Source organism: Delphinapterus leucas, chromosome 9 (assembly GCF_059928025.1).
Source record: "Delphinapterus leucas isolate spDelLeu-1000000601 "Yukka" chromosome 9, BTC_Dleu_Yukka2, whole genome shotgun sequence".
Lineage (NCBI taxonomy): Eukaryota > Metazoa > Chordata > Mammalia > Artiodactyla > Monodontidae > Delphinapterus > Delphinapterus leucas.
In genome coordinates, this window is record NC_143137.1 from 49,434,679 (window position 1) to 49,460,361 (window position 25,683).

Consider the following 25,683-nt stretch of genomic DNA (forward strand, 5'->3'; position numbering starts at 1 on the left):
AATCCTGCCATGGATGATATGGCAGCAAACGCACTGGGTGGAGTCTGTGGCACAATACTAACGTTGTGGGACTTCCCTGGTGGCGCAGCGGTTGAGAATCCGCCTGCCAGTGCAGGGGACACGGGTTCGAGCCCTGGTCCGGGAAGATCCCACATGCCGCGGAGCAACTAAGCCCGTGTGCCACAACTACTGAGCCTGTGCTCTAGAGCCCACGAGCCACAACTACCGAGCCCGCGTGCCACAACTACCGAGCCCGCGTGCCACAACTACCAAAGCCCGCGTGCCTAGAGCCTGTGCTCCGCAACAAGAGAAGCCACCGCAATGAGAAGCCTGCACACTGCAACGAAGAGTAGGCCCTGCTCCCCGCAACCAGAGAAAGCCTGCACACAGCAACGAAGACCCAACGCAGCCATAAATAAATAAGTAAAATAAATTTATAAAAAAAAAATAATAATGTTGTGTGTGTGGATTTCAAAGCACACCAGGGCCTCCCTCTAACGTGACCCTTAGGGACTCAGGCAGCAGGCCGTTTACTCCAGAATTCGTGCCCTAACAAGGCCTGGGTGAGTATCCTCTCAGTGCTCTCTCCCCAGAGAGGACCAGGCCACTGCAGGGCCTCTTGAACCTCAGGCAGAGGTGGAGATCAGTTCAACTGCCTTTCATTTCTCTGCTCAGAATCACTGTGCATGCAATAACTGGAGATCCGACTGGTGCTTACACCAGACAAAGGTCTATCTATAAGTCCTTCATTTGCAGGACAAGCTCAGGAGAGGATATATGAAGGACTACCCACCTCGACAGTCCACTAGTTTAAAATTCCAAGTAAATGCTACAACTTCGGAGTTGCCTGGTATCATTTCCCTTGAGGTTAATTTAAGTGCGTTAAACACCAGCTTCTCTACCTGCAAAGCTCTATGGGTACAGCATCTAAATGAGGGTAACAAGAACTCTCCAGTCTCCCCACCCATTCCTAATCGTACAACAATAGGTAGAAGCCTCTTCAGGATCAGGCTACACTGAGATCACTAATTTATCAAGTTCCTCTAAATCTAGTTGCTTGCTTCTGCTATCTATCAATCCAAGAACATTTATTCATTGTCAGTTTATAAGCATCTCAGAGAAACACCAGAGCCGCCACCAAATAACATGCGTGGAACCCACTATTTCTGGTTTTAGATGGACATTTCTGAATTCACATCATGTTATTTATGTAGAAGAGAAGGATCTATACTTTCATTAACTCCCTGAAGTTAATTAAATTTCATGCCTACTTATAAAGTGTGTCATAAGGACCCACAAAATTTTTAGAGGGAGTCAAAAGGCAACTAAAGAATTTCATTTCGTTTTCAAATGCTTAGTCTTACATACTTGTGTTATAATTTTCCACACAGAATGCATATCTGGTGTGACCTCATGAGTAAAACGAAAACAAAATCAAAATACAAGGCATACCCTGGCAATGGGCTTCAACACAACCATCAAAGAAAGCAGTTCTGAATTTTTACTTTATTTTCCAAGTTGGGGAGCTTTGAAAGAAAAAAAGGAAGAAAGGAGAAAAAAGAGAAGTTTTGTGGGTCGTATCTGGTTACCCAATATACCAATGTAGCTATTAACAATGTGAAGATCAAAGGATGGCTAAATTTTATCTCACCTGTTCTATACAGTCACAGATAAAATCTGAGCCCATTTCTATGCTCTCAAGAAAAGTCTGGACTAAATTAGGCAAAAGAAGTGACTATCTTCATGATCAAGGGCCAATAAACTATATACACCTGTGGGCCAAATCCAGCCGCCACCTGTCTTCACTAATAAATTTTTATTGGAACACAATTACACTCATTCATTTATGTATTGTTTATGGCTACTTTCACCCTACAACAACAGAGCTGAGTAATTTTGAGAGTCTGTATGGCCCACAAAGCCAAAGATATTTACTACCTGGTCTTTTCCAGAAAAAGATTGCTGACCCTCATTCAAGATAATCAGAGGAGGCCACACACCACACAACACTGTTCAAGAGATTATGATACAGTACTATTTCCAAGTAAAGTAAATCATTTCTAGTTATTTACTTAATTACTCAGAATTGAGACTAAGGCAAAATAATTCCATATATTCATTTCCTACTTTCCTGTTCTACATCTAAAACACTGCACATCTCTTTTCCAGAGAACTCTACATCCTCTCAAAACCTAAGATTTATCAGGCAATATAGTCTCCAGAAATATGCTATAACAGATCATAAAGAAATACCATTAATGAGCTATAAAAACTCTTTCTGCATTTTAGATGTATTCACATCTTCATACATGAAGGCAATAAACATTAAAATATTAACAAAGGTACACTAAGGAATTCAAATAAAGAACTTTAGGAACCATCGTACTACTTCATTTAAGAGACAAGCACTAATTGTAATCATTCAAATTCAGTTCTTTGAATTAGAAAAATTTTTATAAATTTCAATTATAAGTATATCATAGTATCCCATCAAATGTATGCTACCTAAAAATTACTATGATTTCTATGGACTACTGACGGCATACTTACATGAATACATATCTCATAGTCAATATAAGAATGCCAGAAGTCTTCCTTCTGAATCCTAGGATCTCGAACCCAAACACTTACAAATTCCTGTAAGGGCATCACAAGCAAAGAAATAGGTTTCAGAATTGCAAGTAGGGCTAAGAAGGGCTGAGAGAAATGACTGTACAAGAACAAAACTGAAATAAACTTTAACCGATGTGGTTGTAATCCTTTAAAAAACAAGAAGTTAATGAATCAAGCACCACAGGAAGTCTAAAAAATGCTGTTGCCACAAATGGAATTTTTACAATAACGCAAAACCGAGCTGGGTGCACTTTTGGATAGTTTTACAGGTTATGTGAAGACAATAAGAACAGATACTCTAAAACTGACTTTTAATTTTGCATCATGAAAAATAGGTTCACATTTTTATCAAGTTGTAAAAGTGGTCATTTCTTACTTTCTTCATTTCTCTGAATTAAAACTATAGGCCCTGCCTGATAAATCACTTGCTAGAACACAAGAAAGAGTGACAAAGGTCATGTGAAAAGCAAGCAAGGAGAGCTGAAAATGACGTTGTGTGTGCACCCCAACTTCCTGAGAATAAGCACTACTAACTTAGTAACAGAAAGATGAGCACCTTTGACACCCTCTTCTATTTTTAAAATATACCTTCCCATGTAGTAAATCATTTCATCTTCATAACAATCTCATGTTATAGATAAGAATTAGAAAAGTTAAAAAAAATACAAAGTAGATCATTTTGTTCCTTTTTAAAGATAGTAAGAACAGGAAATAGGGGGTAAAATTTAAAATACAATATTTTTTTTAAAAAGTGCTCTTCATTAAATCAGCTTAATTTTAAAATATGAAAACGTACAACAAAAAAAGTGTTATGTTTGGCACAACAATTCATTGCTAACTGAATTTCATTTTAAATATTTTAACTTTTTGTTTTGAAAAAAGACTTCAGGGCTGAAATTTTAGGCATTCCTTACTGCTTTGCTTTGGCACATCTGAAAAGCAGGCCGTCAGCGCTCTAGAGCAGAAGAAAAAAGATTATGAGGTTTTCTGGACAGAGCACCTCCATTCTGTTATGCAGATAATAAAATGAGAATTTTTCAGGACAGAGGATTATTAAGAGAGAAGGAGAAAAATAGTCCACATTCCCTTAAATCGCTTTTGCCACCTATCAAGTTCACCTTCTAAAGTAATGCTTTGCTCTTGCATTGGAGACTTCTGCCCCACTGCTTGCCCTCAGTATATATACAGGGATGATGAGTTAATGTTCCAAAAAGTCTTATTTTAAAATCTTTTCATTATGTATTTTTAAAGTCATTTAGAAGACAGACAATAAAAACAAGACAACACTATAACAATACTCTAAACGTTTTGGCCATTTTTTCTTAAAAGCGTATTCTAAATTATAAGAGGGACTATAAAGACAATTGTTAGTAAGAAGCCCTCTTACATATAGTGTGATTGGGTCAGGGTAAAGTAGATCCTGCCCAGAGGTGGACATGAAACAGAACCCAGGCACCCTGCCCTTAGTGCGTGTGTGTGCGTGTGTGTGTGTGTGTCTGTGTGTAACTCATTTTCCCAGAGTGCTTTTCACACATCCATAGTTCTTAGAAGGAGTGAATCAATCACCAATGAATCAATGAACAGAAGGACAAATAGGTCAGGAATAGGAGAGAAGACCAGAATCCAGGGTAGACCACATCTAACCCTCCAAATGCCCCCAACACACTCAGGGCAAGGGAGAATGTTGACAAGGGTTGACAAGGTTATCCTACCCCCGTTAAGCCAGCCTAAGGGAGAAGGCTGCTAGTCATCAGGTCACATGTAAGCCACACTCCCTCACAGGGTGCTGGCAGCTCCACTTTTCCACTGGAGAGGCAGAAGTTCTTGAATATCCCACAGGGGAAATTAAATATTTCCAACAGCTCAATGTTCCATATTAACAGAAGATATGCACCTGTTACTGAAATAGTGGGCCTCCACTCAGGTTAAACAAAAATGAAAAGACAAAGAAATGCATTTGTCAATTTTCTACAAACCTGTCATTTAAAAAAAGGTTTCTGAACTAAAATTATAAAGTCCACAATTACCACAGCATCACAGACCCCTTGAACACTCAACATATTATTAATTGAAGATGGTAGTAATGACAAATAGTTCTCAAAAAAATCAGGACTTTTTCCCCTGTATTTGTTCGCTACTGTCTAACTACTGACATCTACACTTTGAGTAACATGTCCCTTTTCATGGAAAGAGCACTGAAATTGTGGTCACAAGACCAGGGGTAAATTCTGATGCACTTACTTCCTAAATTATGAACTTATTCACTGAGCCTCCGCTTCTACATCAGGAAAATAGGAATGATGCCTGTCCGGCCCATCTCAACTGTTGGTTAGGAGGATCAAATTAAAAAATACCTGTGAGAGCACTGGGAAAACTTTCATTAAGTGCTACATGAAAGTCAACTATTATTACGTAGAAAGGAAAATGCTTATAAACCCAGAGCACAGAGGTCTTCCCATAGACCTTGGCAATAAGCAATTCAGAAAAGCTAATCCAGATGTATACCTTTTTTTAAGTAAAAATTTATTAATTTAAGAACCTAGTTGCAAACACTTTAATACTGTAATTTTTCAGTGAAAGGCAGAGTGACCTAAAGATTTCACAGAAATTGCTTGGAGCAGGCCCCTCATGACCCTCATGATATTTGTAAAAGGAATGAACATCACAATGAACACTGTAGATTCTACAGTAAAGAATCTACTTTCCTCATCTTAGTGGATTGTAATTCTTGGATTGTACCATTATTATTACTCATTATGACTAATCTTTATGTAGGAAAGATATGTTGAAAACATATTCTAAAGCCATGCTGGAAAAAGAATCTCCTAAGAACACAGCAATGCACTTTAAATGAACACTCAAAATTAACTGTGGTGCTAAGGCTCCAAATGCTTTTTCAATCCTGAAAATCTTTAACTTGGTTGAAGTGCTAAATGGCGAACTTTCTTCCTTCTCGTTCCCTTCAACGTTGCTGTTGCCCTGAGAGCCATCCCAGGCTGCTGTTCTTCACACCCTGTTAGGATTCCAGGATGACCTCATCCAAACATATGGTTTCAAGTGCTCAGCGTGAGTTGATGATTCTCTCTCCATCCCAGTCCAGGCATTTCCCCACGTATCCAGCCTCCTGCCTAGAGAGCTCACTGGGAAATCCCACGAGCACAAAGAGTCCACACCCTTCCCACATCCTCCTCTTCATCTCATCCCCAGCAACCCCAGCCAGAAACCCAGAGTCCCCAGACTTCTCTATCTGACTCACTGACCACGTCCTCCAGATTCACCCTTCTTTGACCCACCCACAACTCTATTCCCTCTGTGAGTGCTTTGAGCCAAGGACTGCTTGCCCAACATTAATGCAGGGGCTGCTAATTGATCCCTGGGCCCGTAATTCATCCCCCACACTAAAACAAGAATGGCTCCAAAGCACACATCTGATGGTGTCATTTTCCTGCTGAAAATCCTACAAAACCTGCCCCATAACCTTCAAGATCAAGTTCAAACTCTGTAGTTAGCACAATATAGCCTTTCCTGATTTTCACTCTCCTTATCTCCAAAGGCGAAGCTTACATCCCCATACACAGCATGCAATTTCACACCTGCATGCCTTTGAACATGCTGTTCTCTCTGCCTGCACTGCTGTCCTCACCCCAGTTTCTGCTTTTTCCTTCATCGCCATCATCTGGTTCTTTCTTTTATTTTCTGCTAACTCCAATCCATTTCAAAAAGCAACTCAGTCTCTAGAAATCCTTCTGGAATTCCTCTGGAAATCCTCAGATTCACCCAGTCTGATTAACTGGACTCTACTTCAAGCCCCTACTGTCTCTGGGCAGACCTTGGGCATCCTCCCTCTTCACCGTGCCTTACTGCACTGTAATGACCTGCAGGCCTCCTCCACTAGACGCTAAGCTCCTTTAGGGTAGCTCAGGCTGCCCAGCATGACTTGAGCACCTGGCACACCCAATGCAGTCCATTAATATCATTTAATGAATAAATGCATGTCTGCAGGAATAAATGAACTGGCTTCAGGAAAAAAAAAAAGGTGAGATCAAACTTCAACTGAAATAAAAACCTCATCCACTTGGGTTCTTGGACTCCATGAATTAATGATGTTATTTAGCAGCTGGTCTAAAGTTTATCTTAATTTAACAAACCCCTTCCTCTAAGGGTGTGCCAATTAACAGCACGTGGCTACGAGAGCAATGTTTAAGGTCTATGAGAATCAACTGGTTTCAAGCGCCCTAAAGAACTCCAGAAACACCTATTTACATAGAAATGATTGAAAATCATTCTGAGAGCACCAGTAACTTGAGTCCCCTAAGACTTGTACCAGACGACGATTTGTTTGCGTAGTTGGAGTTAAAATATGTACTTGAAAGTAATAAACGTACATTTATTTTAAAATACTCTATAATTCAGATGGGTCCCCCTCCCCCAATCTGCAATTAGTAGGAATTAGTGAAGTTTCACGATACTTCCAGCTACGAATAGCACACCCAGGAAGCCAAGGTTCACCTGTAATCTCTTAATTAGACGCATCCCTCATGATGCTGCCCACCATCCTTCAAAGGAATGTTGACAGCCTGTCAGCCACAAAGGACAGCTCCAAGTTCCATAACTAGGATCATATGGATTTCCTATGAAAATTGCTTCAGTAGCAGCAGTTAGTCAATTTAATAACCTTATTAAACACTTTAATGACTTCTTGGGCCTAATGATTATATCTAGTATGAAGGAAGAAATCAGGCAGGGTAGAATTAAAAACTTAAGCTAACTGATCCCTACGGTTCTCCATGTGAAAACAAACTTCTGAAGAAAGAGAACTGCACTCTTTGAAAGTCTAATTCCTGTGTTGTCTTGTAATAATCACTCTTCAATTTCAGTGTACCCCCTTCCCTCCCCAACTCCCACCCCAGGTTCAACCTTTATCCATTTATCCATCTACCTTGTCTTTTTTTCCTTAGCCCTGATATATGAGAATAAATCAACAATAAAAATAACCATACTGAACAAGGCATGTGCATGTGCCAGGCACTGTGGTAAGTGTTTTATACATGTTTTCCTTTAATCTTTATGACAATCCTAAGAGGTCAGTAATATTATCACCCCCCTTTTTACAGATAAGAAAAATAAGGCTTCTTAAACTTAAGCAACTGGCCCAAAGTCAAATGGCCAACAGGCTGAGCTGGGTTTCAAACTCTGGTCTGCCTTGCTCCAAAGCCTGTGCTCTCAAATGTGTTCTACTGGGTGCTTCTTTAACAATAAATAATAAATCTCCGATTTCACTACATTTCCAATTTCACCAAAGTGCATTATTTTGGAGGGGAAAAAATTATTTTCTTTGCTATTAGCTAAAACATCAATTCAAACAACATGTTCTTCTGAAACTCTGTCCCACTAGCTTCTCAAAGGCCTTGTATTTCATCTTTATATCTCTAGCACCAAGCACAGTATTGGCACTCATTAGTAAGTGCTCATGAAATGTCTGAGAATTAACCAACTGATTATAAAGAAGATTCAAAACCAAAGGATGTACAGGTTCTGTATGCTGAAAACTATAAGATGCTATTGAAAGAAATCGAAGAAGTATATACTTCTTTGTATATATCTGTGTAAGTATATTCTATACTGTGTTCATGTATTGGAAGAGTCAACATAGTAAAGAGATAAATGCTCCCCAAATTGATCTATAAGTTTAATGCAATTCCTGTAAAAATCCCAGCCAGATTTTTGAAGACACAGCTGACCTTATTCTAAAATTTACATGGAAAGGAAAAGACCCTAGAATAGTCAAAATAATTCTGAAAGAGAATAAAGTGGGAGGAATCCTTCTTCCTGATGTTAAGGCTTACTATACAGTTATAGTAATCAGGATAGTGTGGTACGGGTAGAGGGGCACAGGTCAATGGAACAGAATAGAAAACCCAGAAATAGACTTATGCAAGTATGCCCAACTGATTTTAGACAAGGGTGTAAAAACAATTCAATGGAGGAGAGATAGCCTTTTCAACAAGTGGCTCTGGACCAACTGGACATCCCCAGGCCAAAAGATGAACCTTGACCTGAACTTTGCCCCTTACATAAAAATTAACTCAAAATGGACCGTAGATTTAAATGGAAACATAAAACCATAAAACTTTTAGAAAAAAACATAGGAGAAAATCTTTGCGACCTATGATTAGAGAGAGTTCTTAGACTTGACACCGAAATGATAATCCACGTAAGGAAAGAGAGCTAAATTAGACCTCGCCAAACCTAAAAATCTTTGCTCTGCACCTCCTGTGAAGAGGTTGAAAAGAAAAATTACAGGCTGGAAAATATCTGCAAATCACTCATCCCTCAAAGGACTTGTAGCTAGAATACATAAAGAACTCTCAAAACTCAACGTGTAAAAAAAGCAAAGAATTCAATTAGAAAATAGGCAAAACATATGAAAAGGCATTTCACCAAGGAAGACATACAGATAGCAAACAAGCACGTGAAAAGATGTTCAAAATCATTAGCCACTAGGGGAAATGCAAATTAACACCACAATGATATGTCACTACATACCTATCACAGTTTCTACTATTTTTATAGTACAGTAAACATAACTGTGTGCTAACTGTAAAAATATTTATTCTTATTACAAAAAGATGAGTACAGACAAAAGCTAACAAACAAAGAATCTCTAGGTGTTAGTATTAGTTTTTCATAGCCTTGATGAGAATCTTCTACCATAAAAATGAAAACTTGTTTCATTTTATGCTCACTTTCTCAGGCCGTTTTTATCCTATTCCAAAGTATATACCCATTTTATATGTTTATGTATTTGAACTGGAGACTCATTCATTCAATTAAAATGCATTGAGTCCTGGTTCTGAGCGAGGCACTGACATTTAACCAATGTCTTATTCACCAGGGTTCTATCCAGGGCTCCCACATAACAATCTCAAAACTAAAATTTAGCCCCTTTCACACACACTACATTCTCTACAAATAACATGCTTGAAAGGCAGAAGGAATGTATCAAGCAACCTTCCTTTATTTCCTAATAATATTTATGACAAATAACCTAAAAGACATCCTCCAAGGAATGTAACTTGTCACTTTATAGCTTGGAGTGTGTTTAAATGCCGTTCCCTGGCAGTTTTGAACGATGACTTTTAAGAAAGCTTTTATTACGTCGGGATAAATAGCTGTGAGTGAAATTCAACTAGGCCTGCCTTTTACATGACTTATAATAATTCATGATGTTATGAGTTTCTTTACACAAGCAGTGTCCAGAATTAAGGAGAGTTACCCCTTTGTATTTCATGATACATTAGTGGAAAAAACTCATCTTTTACAACAAGAAATAATTACCAACCTGTGTTAAACTACACCACAAGGACACGATCAGCAAAATCCAGAATGTGAAATCATCTATAGGTCAAAAGACGCAGTTTCTTCAACAAATAAATTGCACAAGGGGGAAAATGGGCAGAATGAGAGGTTTTAAGCAATATATTAACCAAATGCAATGTGTAGTTCCTATTTGGATCATGATTAGAACAACCAAATATACAATTTTTTTTTCAACATAATCAGGGAGACTTGAACACTGACTATTTGATGATATGAAGGAATTAATGTTAATTATTTAAGGTATGATAATGTGGTTTGTTTCTAAGAAGGGTCATTTGTTATAAATGCATACTAAAATACTGACAGATGAAATTACACTATGCCTAAAATTCGTTTCAGATAATTCACTGTGTGGTAGCAGGAGGGAATGGGTGGCGGTGGGGCAATAGCTTGGTCATGAATTAATAACGTGTTAACTCTTGAACCCCCAGGTACATAAGGGCTCATTACATTAGTCTCTCTACTTTGTGTATGTTTAAAATTTATAATGAAAAGTTAAAACCAGTAAAGGAAGAGAAGGAAGGGAGGAAGGGAAGAAGGGAAGAGGTCATCTCAAGGGGACTGCTCTACGAAAAGAGACACATGTGGCACTTGAAAGCGAAAGTAAGTCAGAAACATGAATCTGAAAGCATTAACCATGAGTTCAACAGGTACTGACACCGTTAACATAATGACGTCCCAATACTTATCTACCTTTGAAAAATAAGATTTTTTCATTATTATAAAAATAAAATATGTACGTGGTTAAAGAAAGAGAGAGATCATTTCAAGTACAAATGAGAACACCATGAAAATGAAGTCCCCCTCCTACTGGACTTCCAGTTTCTTGTCAGCCTATCTAGGACTTTTATATACTTCTTCTGTTATACACATAATCGGCACATATATGTATATATATGTGTGTGTATATACTGTATATATACTTTTTAATGCAAATGGGAGCACACTGTAAATACTGTTTTGTACCTTGATTTATTCATTGCAGTCTTTTAGAAATCTTTATGTGCGAGCACATATAATTCAATGTTATCTGTTTTAAAGTTAACTGTTTTAGAGCAGTTTTAAATATACAGAAAAATTGTTCAAAAACAGTAGAGAATTCCCATATATCCCATACCCAGTTTTCCCTATTATTACATCACGTCACATAGGCAGGGAGGAAAGGAGGAAGGAAGAACAAATTGAGTTTTGGGGATTGGGAAAGGGTCTTGTCTTGTCACTTCCCTTCAAAGTCCCCAGCATCGCAGGACACCAGGTGGAGGTGTTGCTTATGGGATATCCTTTGATGTTACTCACTGGTCCCAGCTCAGTCAGTTTCCAATCAGAAATCAATATTAAAACCATGCTTTCCTAGAGCAAGCCCAAAATGTTACCATCAATCAGTGTAAGTGGATCTTGAACACTTAAATGTTAAGCTTAGAGCCAACATGTCCAAAACAGCAACACATCCTTCCCATCTCTCCCTGTGGCAGGGTCCTCACGGTGCCTGGAACTGTCCCGGGCCCACTTGGTTCTGCTCCACTCAAGGTATCTCCTGCCACGGAGCTGTAGATCTACTGTCACTCAAGTGTCAATAAATGCTAATTGTCATTATATCCAATATAAAGTATGTACATTTTGAAGGAGAAAAAACTCTTATACAAAAGGTATGAATCTCTAAAGGTAGAATTCAGCCATCATGATCCAGGAGAGCTGGGGAGATACACACACACACACACACACACACACACACACACACACACACAGAGAGAAGAGAGGTTTCAGCCCACCCTTCCAGTCACATCACATATGTAGGACTATCCCACTTACACCAAGCCAGCGCTGGGCAGAGACACAAACACAGTTCCTTGGAGGGGCCAGAATGTCAGACTCCATGAAAGAGCATAACCTGCTTATTTACATATCACATAAGATGAGCTCAATGTGGCTGAAGCCAAAGGTCCTTAGTGATGCAGGAAGATCAACCTGTTCATTCTGGGTGTTAGAATATAAAGAGAACGAAAACGCCTGGCTCCACACAAGATGCCGTCTGAAACGCATTTCCTGTCACAGCCACCTGCCTTTTCATTAGGGTTCCAGGTTCTGTCTCATTAAACAGAAGAGTTGATTCAGTTGGGCCCACCTAATTATTCTTATTAAAATATGTAACCATAATATTTTAATTGTAAATTAAAGCTGCATGCATGAATGAATCTGAATTCATTTTAATTTTACAATGGCCTGATGCCAAGCCCTTTTTACGGGGAAGATCCATGCACGGATACTGCTCTCGTGGGAATTCAAACCAATGTGCAAATGGAACATGTTTAGCTAACAAGGGAGCCTCTCCCTCCCTGTTCTCCTCTCTCTAGATTGATTGCGGTAATAAAGCTATTTTAACAAGAGAGACTGCAATCGACTCCCCACTCTACCCCCCCCATCTTAAAAAAAATTTTTTTTACCAAACTTCTAAACTGGCACTACCAGCTTAGGTAGAACCAAGATGTCAGTCCTGGGCCATCTGCATCTTGAACAAGGATGGTAACTGGGTGTCAATTCACATGTCAACCTTACGATTAATTAGTAATGTCTCCTGTGGGCACCAAATGCAAAGGGCTTACACACACACTGCCCCCCTGGTCTAGATTCTAGAACAATCAGTGATATTGCATTCAGCCCTTATATATGCAGTTAGGTGGGACTTGAATTCTTTTCCACTAAACCACCACCAGCCACTAGGATATTTAAAGGCTTAACCAAAACCTCCTCCACTTCTAACTGGCATTAACTACAGGGTGCTGATGGGGTAGCTGCTGAGATAAAAATATCTTGATAATTGAGGCTTTAGGAAAGCCTCTCCTTGACTTCTAAGCTGAGGCCTGAAAGATAAGGAGTCGTCAGCCTGTCAAGGTGGTGTGAAGGCTGGGGAGAGAGATTATTCCAGGCAGTGGGAAAAACATCTGTGAAAGCCCAGGGGCCCAGGGCACACAGAGCAATCAAGTTTCCAGAATAAGGCGTGAGAAGGGCACTGGGTGGAGGGAGAAGCAGGAGACGAGCCTGGGGAAAGAAGCAGGGTCGGATCACACAGAGCCTTGGAAACCACACTGAGGAGTGTGGACTTTGTTCTAAGAGCAACGTGAGAGAAACCAAGAAATTCTGGCCACACATAGAAAATGAATTGATATGTGATGGACAGTAGTATGTTACAGCACATCCAGAATCTGGTCTTGCTGTGCTTATTTCTTGCTGACAGAGACTCAAGTATATTTCTGGGCATTATACCCCTTTCTCAACTTAATGGTATTTTCCTTTTCAATTGAAGGACTTTCCAGTTTAAAACTGCTTAATGTTATAATATTATTATATAATTAGTTATAATAAAGGACTTTGTAAGGTCAATATGATGCTTTCTTTATGCAGTTGGTTAAAGTCTGTGTCTAGTTTTTATTAACTGAAATGAACTTTAAAAATCGTGATTAAACCAGCCAAGAAAAAAAAAAAAAAAAAGGCTTCTCATTGGAAAAACGTCTTTGTTGCTTTCATGGGGAGCTTTCTCCCCCCAAGAACAATTTTTAAAATGTGCCTCTGGAATAGTGCCGGCTGTCAGCACAGCTCCGCTCTCAGGCCAATACAGGTGTGTAGTGAAGCATTCAGCTTACCTGAAAGGAGGTCTGTCCTCTGCCCTTGGCTTCTGGGAGGTGATCTCTAGGCCCCTGGAATGTCTTGCCTGACAAGAGTATCTTTGTTTGCCTGGGTTTGGCCACTGGACAGTCTAACAATGTGAATATGATGGAGGCTTAGGGCCACGCTGTATCAGCTGTGACCTCTGGAGGAACTAGAGACTAAAGGTATTAGCCTGATCCCAGGAGGAGCAGACAAAAAGGTCGGCCATGCAGGCAGGATGAGCCCCAATAAAAACTCTGGACACCAAAGGCACAGGGGAGCTTCCCTGTGGAAATTATCACACACTGACTTCTTGTGGAGAGAATAAGCAGTAACTCTGCATTTGGGCCCCTTCCCAACCTGGCCCTCTGCATCTCTCCCTTCAGCTGGTTCTAACTGGTATCCTTTCCCTGTAATAAACCATAACAGTGAGTATAACTGCTCTCAGTGAGTTCTGTGAGTCTTTCTTGTGAATTATCAAAACTGAAGATGGTCTGGGGAACCTCCAAATTTGAAATTGGTATCAGAAGTGAGGGCAGTGTGGAGGCTTGCAGTTTGGCCACCTTCACAGAGAAGGCATTTCCTGAAGCAAGCACCTTGGTCCCAGTACTGTTTAACACAGGGACAAGGAAGAAGCATGCCTGGTCTTCGTACTGGGTAGGGCCAAGAAGACTGCACGGATGCTGGGGAGTGGGGGTCAGGAGGTTCAGGAGGGCAGCTGTTTTGTTCTTTCATTAGCCCCCTTCTATGACGTCCTGTGGTATCTTGACTCTCCTCTACAGATTTATGGTCAGAGAATGAAGAACTAAACTGTAGTGAGTTAAAGCATGTGGATTATCTATTTGGGGATTTCTGATGACATACCTCTTTCTGCTGTTCTGGAAACATCTTCAACACAGGACACAATCGATCTGAAAAATAAGATACCAACACTCAGTGATTTGGAACCTACATACAGGAGCAGATATGCCTCTCAGGGCCTCCCACCCAGACCCCCCCTGAGAGCCTGCCCTCCCACAGTCTCTGAAAAGTATACCTGTGCTTCTCCCCTAACCCTGTCTCCTGCTGACCCAACCAAGGGGAACATCGGTCCACCTGGGAATTGGGAGTTTAGGATACAGCAAGGCCAAGACAGCCAGATGATGACCGGCCCTCAAACTGAAGGCCAGGCAGGGTCAGGCTGGAGTTGGAGCCTTGGGGAAATCAGAGGAGGCTGGAGATGTTGGGGAGCAGAGGGCCATGAGGGGCAGCAGGGGATGCTGGTTGGCAGTGAGGTAAGGAGAATGGAAAAGGTGCCCAGAGATCCACCACTGAGAACAGCCCTGACGGTTTCACCAGCAACCCAAGCTTTCAAGGGACAAGTCACTCCTGTGACATTTAAACTACTCCAGAGTTCAGATAAGAGATGGTGTGGCCCCAAGAGGGATGAAGATGGGAAACTTGATTCTGAGCCTCCAGTCAGTGCAGTCAGCCACTCGGCTGATTCCAGGCCCTGCATGTTCCTAAGACTGTCTATTGTTCCTTAAAACCCCACTTAGCTAGTTGGACTTAACACCTACTCCCTGCCAAAAAAAAAAAAAAAAAAATTAATCCCCTCACTATATGCATGCACATGTATTTTACAACAGAAAGGTGGCTATGGCTGCATGGTCACGATTTGCCTTTATTTTGATAATGTAAGTCTGACCCCACTTTCCAGATGATTATTATCATCCACAAGTATTTCCTGAGTCTCCACGAACATCCCTGGCACTGTAGGGAATACGAGGAAGTACGTGGGTGCTTCCCACATGGTGGGTGTCGGGGAGGAGAACCCAGAGCAGGCAGAGGAAAGAGCTCCCGAAGGAGGTGAGCGAGCCGCACCGTGAGCAGTGGCTGTGCTTCCAAGGGGAAGGAAGGTCCTTTCAGCCAGAGTGAGTGAGCGAGCAAGAGGACCCACAGGGGAATTTCAACGTTCACGGAAAGAGGAGGAAGAGGTGTGACAGTGGCATACACAGAGGATGGGGGAAAAGCATGATGGACAATCCAGAGATGGGGACCAGGCCGGTTCAGCTGAGGGAAAGGCTTCATGGGAGGTGGGAAGCTGCCAAAAAGGTAGGTCTGCATCCTAACCTCCGGAACCTGTGAAGGTGATCTTATTTGGAAAAGGTGTCTTTGCAGGTGGGTGGGCCCCAAATCCAATGACAAGTGTCCTTCTTATAAGAGACAGAAGAGAAGAAATCATCCACACACAGAGGAGAAGGCCATGTGAAGATGGAGGCAGAGACTGGAGTGATGCAGCCACAAGCCAAGGACACCTGGAGTCACCAGAAGCTGGAAGAACAAGAAAGCCTTCTCTCCTAGAGCCTACGGAGGCAGCACAGTCCTGCCAACACCTTGATTTCAAATTTCTGGCCTCAGGAATGGTGAAGAGAATAAATTTCTGTTGTTTTAAGCCACAAAGTTTGTGGTAATTTCTTATGGCAGCCACAGGAAACTAATACGGAGAGGCTCTCTGGGGATTAGACTAGAAAGGTAGGCTGGGAACGTAGCTGGGGAAGGGGGAATTCATTCATTCACTCACTCACTCGCTCGGTATTTATGTGCCACGTGCTGGAGTAGGAGTGGGACACACAGTGGAGGGCAGAGCAGACTCAGAGCTTATGAGATGACTTCATAAATATAGTATAGAAATGATAGGAAAGGAAAGGAAAGGACAGCCTCTTGAAAGAACGGAAAGAATAAATGGGGAGGTGGGGGAGTGTCGCCTCGGAAGGCTGTACTGAGAAAGTGGCACTTAAGCTGAGGCCTAAAGGGTGGTGTCATTTAGCCAGGAAGGCTACAGGAGAAAGGCATTTTAAGCAGAGGGACTGGCGTGTGCAAAGGGGCGGATGCTGGAAGGAGGAGCAGCTCGAGAGTTCAGGTTATTGAAGGAATCCCTGCATCGGCTGAAGGCTAGGCCATGGGTGACATCCATCTTGGGATTCTGCCGAAACACTGATCGGGTGGGTCCTTGACCCCAAGCCTCCACCCCTTCCAGATCGTCCTGCCAACTCCCACCCCCTTCCCCGCTCCTGCCCCAGCTCTTCACCCCCATTACACAGCGTGTTGTGCAAGTCCATGCTGGCATGAACCTCACTTGCATCATAATATTTGTATATTCTCTTTCTCCCAGTTGACTGAATGTCTCCAACAAAGTACATCTGCATTTTCTTGTGTAAACTTCACAACCATTCTGTGAGGGAGATTTGAGTGTCGTCACTTTACAGGTAAGAAAACAGAAGGCTGGAGGGAGCAGGTTGCCCCAGGTCACACAGGGAGGGAGAGAGCTCAATTAGTCCAGTGTGAACTCAAGGCAGTCTGCTTCCCAGCCCAGGTCTTCCCATTGCCTGAGGCTGCCTCCATGACTGTGTGGCTGGACAAATGGTTCACATTTGGGGTCTTTAATTTAATTCTCCCCAAAGGACTTGAGATTTTCACCCACCCCCACCCAAGGCAGGCGGATTCAACAGTTCTCACAGGGCATTGGCCACCTGAGATGCTAGAGACCAAGTCAAACTGTACAAATAGGAAGCTGAAAGTTTAAACTGGCTCCAAAACATCACAGAGAACACAGTCAAGCTTTAATATTTTAAAGCGGGATAGAGGGATGGGGGTGGGGTTAGAGGGGAGAAGACTTTCATTTTCCACTCCATCCACTTCCACATTGTTTGAATTTTTCCAGTGAACACAAATTAATTTTACACTTTTTCAGGTAACTATCATTTAAAAATAAACACAATAATTCTATCAGAATTATTAAAAAAGAAATGACAGGCCCAGAATGGAGACACCTATGCCAAAACCAAGACTTAATACCTAACCAAACTGCCATTACAACCTTCCCCAGGAATGTAATCCCAACTAGAAAATGTGAAATTTTCAAGTCAGCACCAATTAGGTCACTCTTTTGATCCCCCCAAAGGAAGATGAGGTAACTCCTTCTGTCCCCCATAGGGAGGTTACTTAAGCCAGAAATAATCTTTTTGTTTGTTTATGGCTTGTCTTGCCTTTGAAAACCTCCCCCTCTCTGCAGCCCTCTGGAGCTCCCCTCTACTTGCTAGATGGGATGCTGCCCAATCCATGAATCGTTCAATAATGTTAATTAGATCTTTAAATCTACTTGGTTGAATTTTTGTTATTCAACAGAAGAAATAATGACTCAAACATAAATTATGGAAGATTTTTACTTCATGTAAAATAAACAGCAGATTCAAACATAGGAAAAGATGCTACCTTTATAACTCAATAGAAAATGTCATCAGGTACTGGACCTTGCCATGGCATTTACTGATGGGGGGAAGGAAATTAAATGATAGCACCATAGAATGGTTTGAGAGAAAAGGTTAGATGTCTATAATTTAGCAAACAGAAGCCGCTAGTCAGAAACTGCCCCCTGATAAACTATGCCCTCCTGGTGGGTTGTAAAATTTTTCATTTGTTTAGATTTCCAAATTCCCCAGGCTAGCCCCTATGCCTGTCAAAATAATGGATATGGAGAATTCTTGCCTCACTGAAAGACTTACAGGAAGCAGTGTGGAGAGCTGACCCCAGCTAACCTTGAAACAGAAAGTAGAACGGTGGTTGCCAGGGCTGGGAGAAAGGGGAAATGGCGAGTTCTTGTTTAATGAGTATAGGGTTTCAGTTTTGCCAGATGAAAAAGATCTGGAGACTTGTTACACAACAATGTGAATATACTCAACACTATTGAATTGTATGCTTAAAACAGGCAAAATGGTAAATTTTATGTTTCTTACCACAATTAAAAGTAACATTTTTTTTTTTATAAAAAGGTCAATAATCTATTTCGAATGTTTAACCGTGCTGTAAGTGCAAATAAAAATGAGATGCCATATTTCTGTCTATCAAATTAGAATGTTTCTTCAATGATATCCATTGCTGGCAAGCATCATGGGAAATGAGACTGAATGCTGCTGGTAGGAATGTGAGCTATTTCAATATTTCTCAAAGACAATTTGGCCATATGTTTCAAAAGCATTATTTATTTATTTATTTATTTTTGCAGTACGCGGGCCTCTCACTGTTGTGGCCTCTCCCGTTGCGGAACACAGGCTCCGGACGCGCAGGCTCAGCGGCCATGGCTCACGGGCCCAGCCGCTCCGTGGCATGTGGGGTCTTCCCGGACCGGGGCACGAACCCGTGTGCCCTGCATCGGCAGGCGGACTCTCAGCCACTGCGCCACCAGGGAAGTCCCGAAAGCATTTTTAAATTACTTATGTTCTTTGACTCAATTATTCCACATCTGGAATCTCAACGTAAAAAAACTGGTCAGACATGTGCAAATAATTTTTATATGAATGTTCACAATGCAGTATTTTTCATTTAAAAAATCAAATAAAATAGAAACCTAAATGTCCATAAGTAGTACACTAGGAAAAGTGAATTATGGTAGGGCTGCATAAGAGGCCACCTCGTAGCCATTCCAAATTATGTTACAGAAGAATACTAAATGATAGGGACTGTTCAAGAAGTATTAGGTGATCTTTTTACATATGTTTTTATTTCTTTACTTATTTATTTAAGAACCGAAGCCTACATGTGACAAGTCAACAGTGGTCATTTCTGTTTTATTTCCTTCTTTTCTGTATTTTTCCAAAAGTTTACAATGCATTTGTTAAAGTAATAAAACCATGATGATATCACTTATATTCAGAATCTTAAAAGATGATACAAACGAACTTATTTACAAAACAGAAATAGACTCACAGACATAGAAAGCAAACTTACAGTTACCAAAGCGGGGGGAGGGATAAATTGGGAATTTGGTATTAACAGGCACACACTACTATATATGAAATAGGTAGACAACAAGGATACTGTATAGCACAGGAAACTATATCAATATCTTGTAATAACCTATAATGGAAAAGAATCTGAAAATGTCTCTGTGTGTGTGTGTGTGTGTGTGTGTGTGTGTGTGTGTATATATATATATATATATATATATATATATGACTGAATCACTTTGTACACCTGAAATATTGTAAATCAACTACATCCCAATAAGAAAGTGGGAAAAGAAAAAGGAAACTATATATATATGGGGTTTTTGCCATATGGCTCGGCATGCAGGATCTTAGTTCCCCAACCAGGCCTACGGCAGTGGAAGCACCAAGCCCTAACCACTGGACCACCAGGGAACTCCCAGAAAACCATATATTTTTTAAAAGATAGTAAACAATGTATTCAATTACTTTTATTATTCCCCCCTCCAATAAAAACAATAGTTAATTTCACTTTCAGTGTTTGTTTCATTTCCTCCTAAATGTTCAGCAATTTTTCTACTTAAATTTAAAAAATCACTGGCTTCTTACTTTCATCTGTACAAGGATATGACATCAGTGGGGTTATTCAAAATTCAAAGTTTAATTTACTGCCAGTTTTTCCCAGACCTGCTCTCGGTGCTACCTATGTCCTTTGCAGGTCTGTAGTGGGGATAGGGGCGGGGCAGGGGGGGCCAGTATAGCCCTCCCAAATCTCCCCTAGGGGGAAGTTCTTGGCCAGGGTCTTGCTGGAGGGGTAGTTCTACAGGTAGCCCTGTTTTCTAGCACCTGGGGGGCCCTCCTCAGACACAGGAAACAGCATCAGTGATGGGCATCAGACTCCAGGGAGGCCCATGCACAGGTTAGCCAGGTGCCTGAGGCATGGCCTGGCATGGAAAGCAGGGAGGGCTGGGCACCAGCTCCCTCCCAGCATTTAGGCTAGGAAGCACCAAGACTAGGCAGTTCTCTGGGTCCTGAAGCTAGGAAATGATGATGAGAAAAGGGAGAGATAACGATGTCTTAACTGGAGTTCTAAGGGACCAGAGCGTATACTTAAACAGAAGCCATGACGTAAATAAAAGATCTCTTGAGATACTAAAGAAACTGGCCACCAGAAAAGTTGAATTACAGAAGCCCGCTTCAGCTGCTGATGTCCGCAGGGCTGCCTGGTGCCAGCGCCGTAACCCAGAGTTCTTACTTCCCCAGTGGCTTAAGTGCCCAGAGTCTCCTGGGTTCCCATGCACAGTGTCCTTACAATAAGCAACCCCGTACTCGAGGTAGTTTGAGGGAGATCCCAATTTGTGCAATCAAAAGAGCTCAACCAAAAAGAAAAAGAAAAAAGAGCTACACCAAAACATGAGAATGGATTGAAGTGGGGCAGCCATGCACTTTTGAGGAGGGCCGGCAAGGTGTGCAGAACCATGTGTAAATCAGGCCCAAGCTGTTCTTCCTCAGTCTGATCTTAGAACTTTAAAAAGGCAAAACCAAAATGGAAAAAAAAAGCAGAAATCTGAAAATCAGTTAATGTTGGAAAGACAAATAAAATTACCATTAAATTTTTCCAGCATTTATCACACATACACAAAAATATATTAAAGAGGGTTAGCAGTCTAAAACAATACTGGTTCATAACACATAAAATAATGAAACCACTAACTTGCTAATCTCTATGATATAATCTCTACAATGGGTTCCATTTATGGTCATGAATATGATGCTAGGACAAATTTAGGGTTTGAAATCCAGAGACAAGAAAAAGAAAAAAAAAAGTGTACGTGTATATATATATATATATATATATATATATATATATATATATATAATTTTAGCATCACAACCATTTTGGTGGCATTTAGGAAAAATGCTACCTTAGATTTACAGATGCTCCAGACACAGGCATGTGCATGTTGGGCCTGACTTCCACCTCCCTTCATACACATGCTAAGGAGAGCCACTGAGGGGAGAGCAAAACACAACTAGGATAAACAGAGCAAGGAAAAAGCCATAAAAAGCAGATGTAGGAGAGAGGAGCAGACAGCTAGAGCAGACAGGCAGGTAACAATGGACTTCCCAACTTGTGCTGTGACATCCTGTTTCCTCACAAGAACCTTAACATCCCAGATCAAATCCAAAAATATTTTTCACACTTCCCAAACAGTCTCCTTCCTTTTTTTATGCTACTAAGTTTCTCCTATTACTGATGCGTCTGGGCTACTCATTTTCCCCTTTTAGAAAAGCAGACAAATCTCAGCAGTTGGGGGACGGGTATTAGTAACTTAAATATTCATGTGAATTAGTCCAAACGGATTGCATTCCTATTAACCAAGAGTGATCAATCTTCAGCTACTCACTCTCCTTGCCCACCACACAAAACCATCGGCTTTTGGGTTTATGGAGTTCTTTGCAGGCTGATGTATCCCTCAGTGCCCTGCCACAGGACCGTGAAAGACCTAAACACACAGCCTCCTAAAGAATGATAGAAAATGCCCTGCTCCTCTCTCCGGCCAACAGTTGGAGAGACATTTTTTTTTAACTCTCCACTCACCCTACCCCTTCACCTGATAAGAAGACTTTGCAAAAGTATTACCACAAAAGTTCCCATCAAAACACTACCTGAAGAATAGCATCAAAAGAATAAAATACCTAGGATTAAATGTACCAAAAGTGCAAAACGTATACTCTGAAAACTACAAAACACTGTTGAAAGAAATTAAAGAAGATCTAAATAAATGGAAAAACATCCCCTGTTCATGGATTGGAAAACTTAACATTATTAAGATGGCAATTCTCCCCAAAATAATCTATAGATTCAGTGCAATCAATCAGAATCCCAGCTGAATTGTTTGTACAAATTGATAAACAGATTCTAAAATTCACATCTAATTGCAAGGGACCCAAAACAGCCAAAACAACCCTGAAAAAGAAGAACAAAGTACGAGGACTCTCACTTCCTGATTTTAAAACTCACTACAAAGCAACAGTACTCAAGACAGTGTGGGACCGGCACAAGGATAAACAAATAGACCAACAGAATAGAAATGACAGACCAGAAATAAACCCATATTTCTATGATCAACTGTTTTCATCAAGGGTACCAAAACCATTCAATGGGGAAAGAACAGTCTTTTTAATAAATGGTGCTGGATTTGATAAAGGAGGCTAGAATGTACAGTGGAGAAAGGACAGCCTCTTCAATAAGTGGTGCTGGGAAAACTGGACAGCTACATGTAAAAGAATGAAATTAGAACACTCCCTAACACCATACACAAAAATAAGCTCAAAATGGATTAAAGATCTAAATGTAAGGCCAGAAACTATCAAACTCTTAGAGGAAAACAGAGGCAGAACACTCTATGACATAAATCACAGCAAGATCCTTTTTGACCCCGCTCCTAGAGAAATGGAAATAAAAACAAAAATAAACAAATGGGACCTAATGAAACTTCAAAGCCTTTGCACAGCAAAGGAAACCATAAACAAGAGCAAAAGACAACCCTCAGAATGGGAGAAAATATTTGCAAATGAAGCAACTGACAAAGGATTAATCTCCAAAATTTATAAGCAGCTCATGCAGCTCAATAACAAAAAAACAAACAACCCAATCCAAAAATGGGCAGAAGACCTAAATAGACATTTCTCCAAAGAAGATATACAGACTGCCAACAAACACATGAAAGAATGCTCAACATCATTAATCATTAGAGAAATGCAAATCAAAACTACAATGAGCTATCACCTCACACCAGTCAGAATGGCCATCATCAAAAAATCTAGAAACAATAAATGCTGGAGAGGGTGCGGAGAAAAGGGAACACTCTTGCACTGCTGGTGGGAATGTGAATTGGTACAGCCACTATGGAGAACAGTATGGAGGTTCCTTAAAAAACTACAAATAGAACTACCATATGACCCAGCAATCCCACTACTGGGCATATACCCTGAGAAAACCATAATTCAAAAAGAGTCATGTACCAAAATGTTCATTGCAGCTCTATTTACAATAGCCCAGAGATGGAAACAACCTAAGTGTCCATCATCAGATGAATGGATAAAGAAGATGTGGCACATATATACAATGGAATATTACTCAGCCATGAAAAGAAACGAAATTGAGCTATTTGTAATGAGGTGGATGGACCTAGAGTCTGTCATACAGAGTGAAGTAAGTCAGAAAGAGAGAGACAAATACCGTATGCTAACACATATATATATGGAATTTAAGAAAAAAAAATGTCATGAAGAACCTAGGGGTAAGATGGGAATAAAGACACAGACCTACTAGAGAATGGACTTGAGGATATGGGGAGGGGGAAGGGTAAGCTGTGACAAAGCAAGAGAGTAGCATGGACATATATACACTACCAAACGTAAAATAGATAGCTAGTGGGAAGCAGTCGCATAGCACAGGGAGATCAGCTCGGTGCTTTGTGACCGAGGGAGCACCTCGGAGGGAGACGCAAGAGGGAAGAGATATGGGAACATATGCATATGTATAACTGATACACTTTGTTATAAAGCAGAAACTAACACACCATTGTAAAGCAATTATACTCCAATAAAGATGTAAAAAAAATAAAAAATAAACGGTGCTGGGACAAGAGGATAGCCAAGAATTAAGTTGGACCCCTACTTTATGCCATATATAAAAATTAACTCAAAATGGATCAAAGACCTAAATGTTAAGAGCAAAAACTATTAAGACTTAGGAGAAAACAGGTAAATCTTCATGGCCTTGGATTTAGCAAAGGATTCTTAGAGATAATAAAAGCATGAGCAATAAAAGAAAAAACAGATAAATTCGACTACACAAAAATTAAAAACTTTTGAGCTTCAAAGGATACCATCAAGAAAGTGAAAAGTCAACGCACAGAATGGGAGAAAATATCTGCAAATCATTTATCTAATAAGGAACTTGTACTATCCAAAATATATAAAGAAATCTTCCAACTCAGTAATAAAAAGACTTAAGGATCTAATGCATAACATGGTGACTATGGTTGATAACACTGTATTGTATAACTGAAATTTTCTAAGAGAGTAGCATTTAAATGTTCTTACCAAAAAAGAAAAGAAAAGGTAAATAAGTGAGGTGGTGGATGTGTTAATCAACTCAGTGGGGGAATCCTTTCACAACGTATACACATATTATCACGTTGTACACTTTAAATATCTCACAAATTTGTCAACTGTACCTCAATAAAGCTGGAAAAAATAATAAAAAGACTAACAATTCAAAAATGGGCAAAGGATCCTGAATAGACATTCTTCCAAGGAAGATATACAAATGGACAATAGGCACATAAAAAGATGCTTGATGTCATTAGCTATTGGGGAAAGCAAATCACAACCACAATGAGATACCACTTCACTTCCACTAGGCTGGCTAGAATCAAAAAGTCAGATAATAACAAATGTTGGCAAGAATGTAGAGAAATTGGAACTGTCACGTATTGCTGGTGGATATATAAAATGGTGCGGTCACTTTGGAAAACACTCACATTTTCTCAAACAATTCAACATAGTTTACCATTTGACCCGGCAATTCTATCTTAGGTATATACACATACGTCCACAGAGGAACTGGTATATAAATAGCAGCATTATTCATAAGAGTCAAAAAGTGGAAACAACCCAAATGTCCAGTAATGGGCGAATGGATAGACAAAGTGTGGTATATCTATACAATGGAGTATTATCCAACAATAAAAAAGAATGAAATACTGACACATCCTACAACAAGAGACAAACCTTGAAAACACCATGGTAAGTGAGAGAAGCCAGTCACAAAAGTCCACGTATTATATGACTTCCATTCACATGAAAAGTCCAGAATAGGGAACTCTATAGAGACAGAAAAGAGATTCGGGTTGTTTGGGGCTTGGGTGGAAGGGTGGAGATTGGGGGTACAGAGGGTGATAGCTAAAGGACAGTGAAATGAGGTAGTGAAATATTCTAAAATTGGCTGTGATGACGGTTGCAAGTATCTGTGAATATGCTAAAAACCACTGAATTGTACACTGCAATTGGGAAATTGTATAGTATGCAGATATCACAACAAAGCCACTTAAAAAAAAAAAAGTAAAGTACTATCTGAAACCTTTCATTCGTGGCCCTAGTGTCACTCATCCTGCAAACGACAACGTCTGCCAAGCTGAAGGCCCTCCAGGCATCATCGCTCCCCTGGGGTTCTCTCATCCCTACCTGGTTCCTGTCCCTCTGCCATCTCTACTAACCCTGCCTTCCAATA

General features: G+C 40.5%; 1 protein-coding gene across 7 annotated transcripts in view; it reads right to left on the reverse strand.

Annotated features, from left to right (window-relative positions):
- Positions 1-25,683, reverse strand: part of SNX10 (sorting nexin 10) — a 72,925-nt gene that overhangs the window by 11,335 nt on the left and 35,907 nt on the right. For 4 of the 7 annotated variants that reach the window (XM_022584694.3, XM_022584710.2, XM_022584703.2 and 1 more), the window contains exons 2-3: positions 14,500-14,546; positions 2,551-2,637 (exon numbers count right to left, since the gene is read on the reverse strand). In XM_022584694.3, the coding sequence (XP_022440402.1) occupies positions 2,551-2,637; positions 14,500-14,523 (111 nt within the window). In that variant the 5' untranslated portion in view covers positions 14,524-14,546. The remainder of the gene's footprint in view (positions 1-2,550; positions 2,638-14,499; positions 14,547-25,683) is intronic. The other 3 variants (XM_022584719.3, XM_022584726.3, XM_089917594.1) reach the window with 1 other exon arrangement.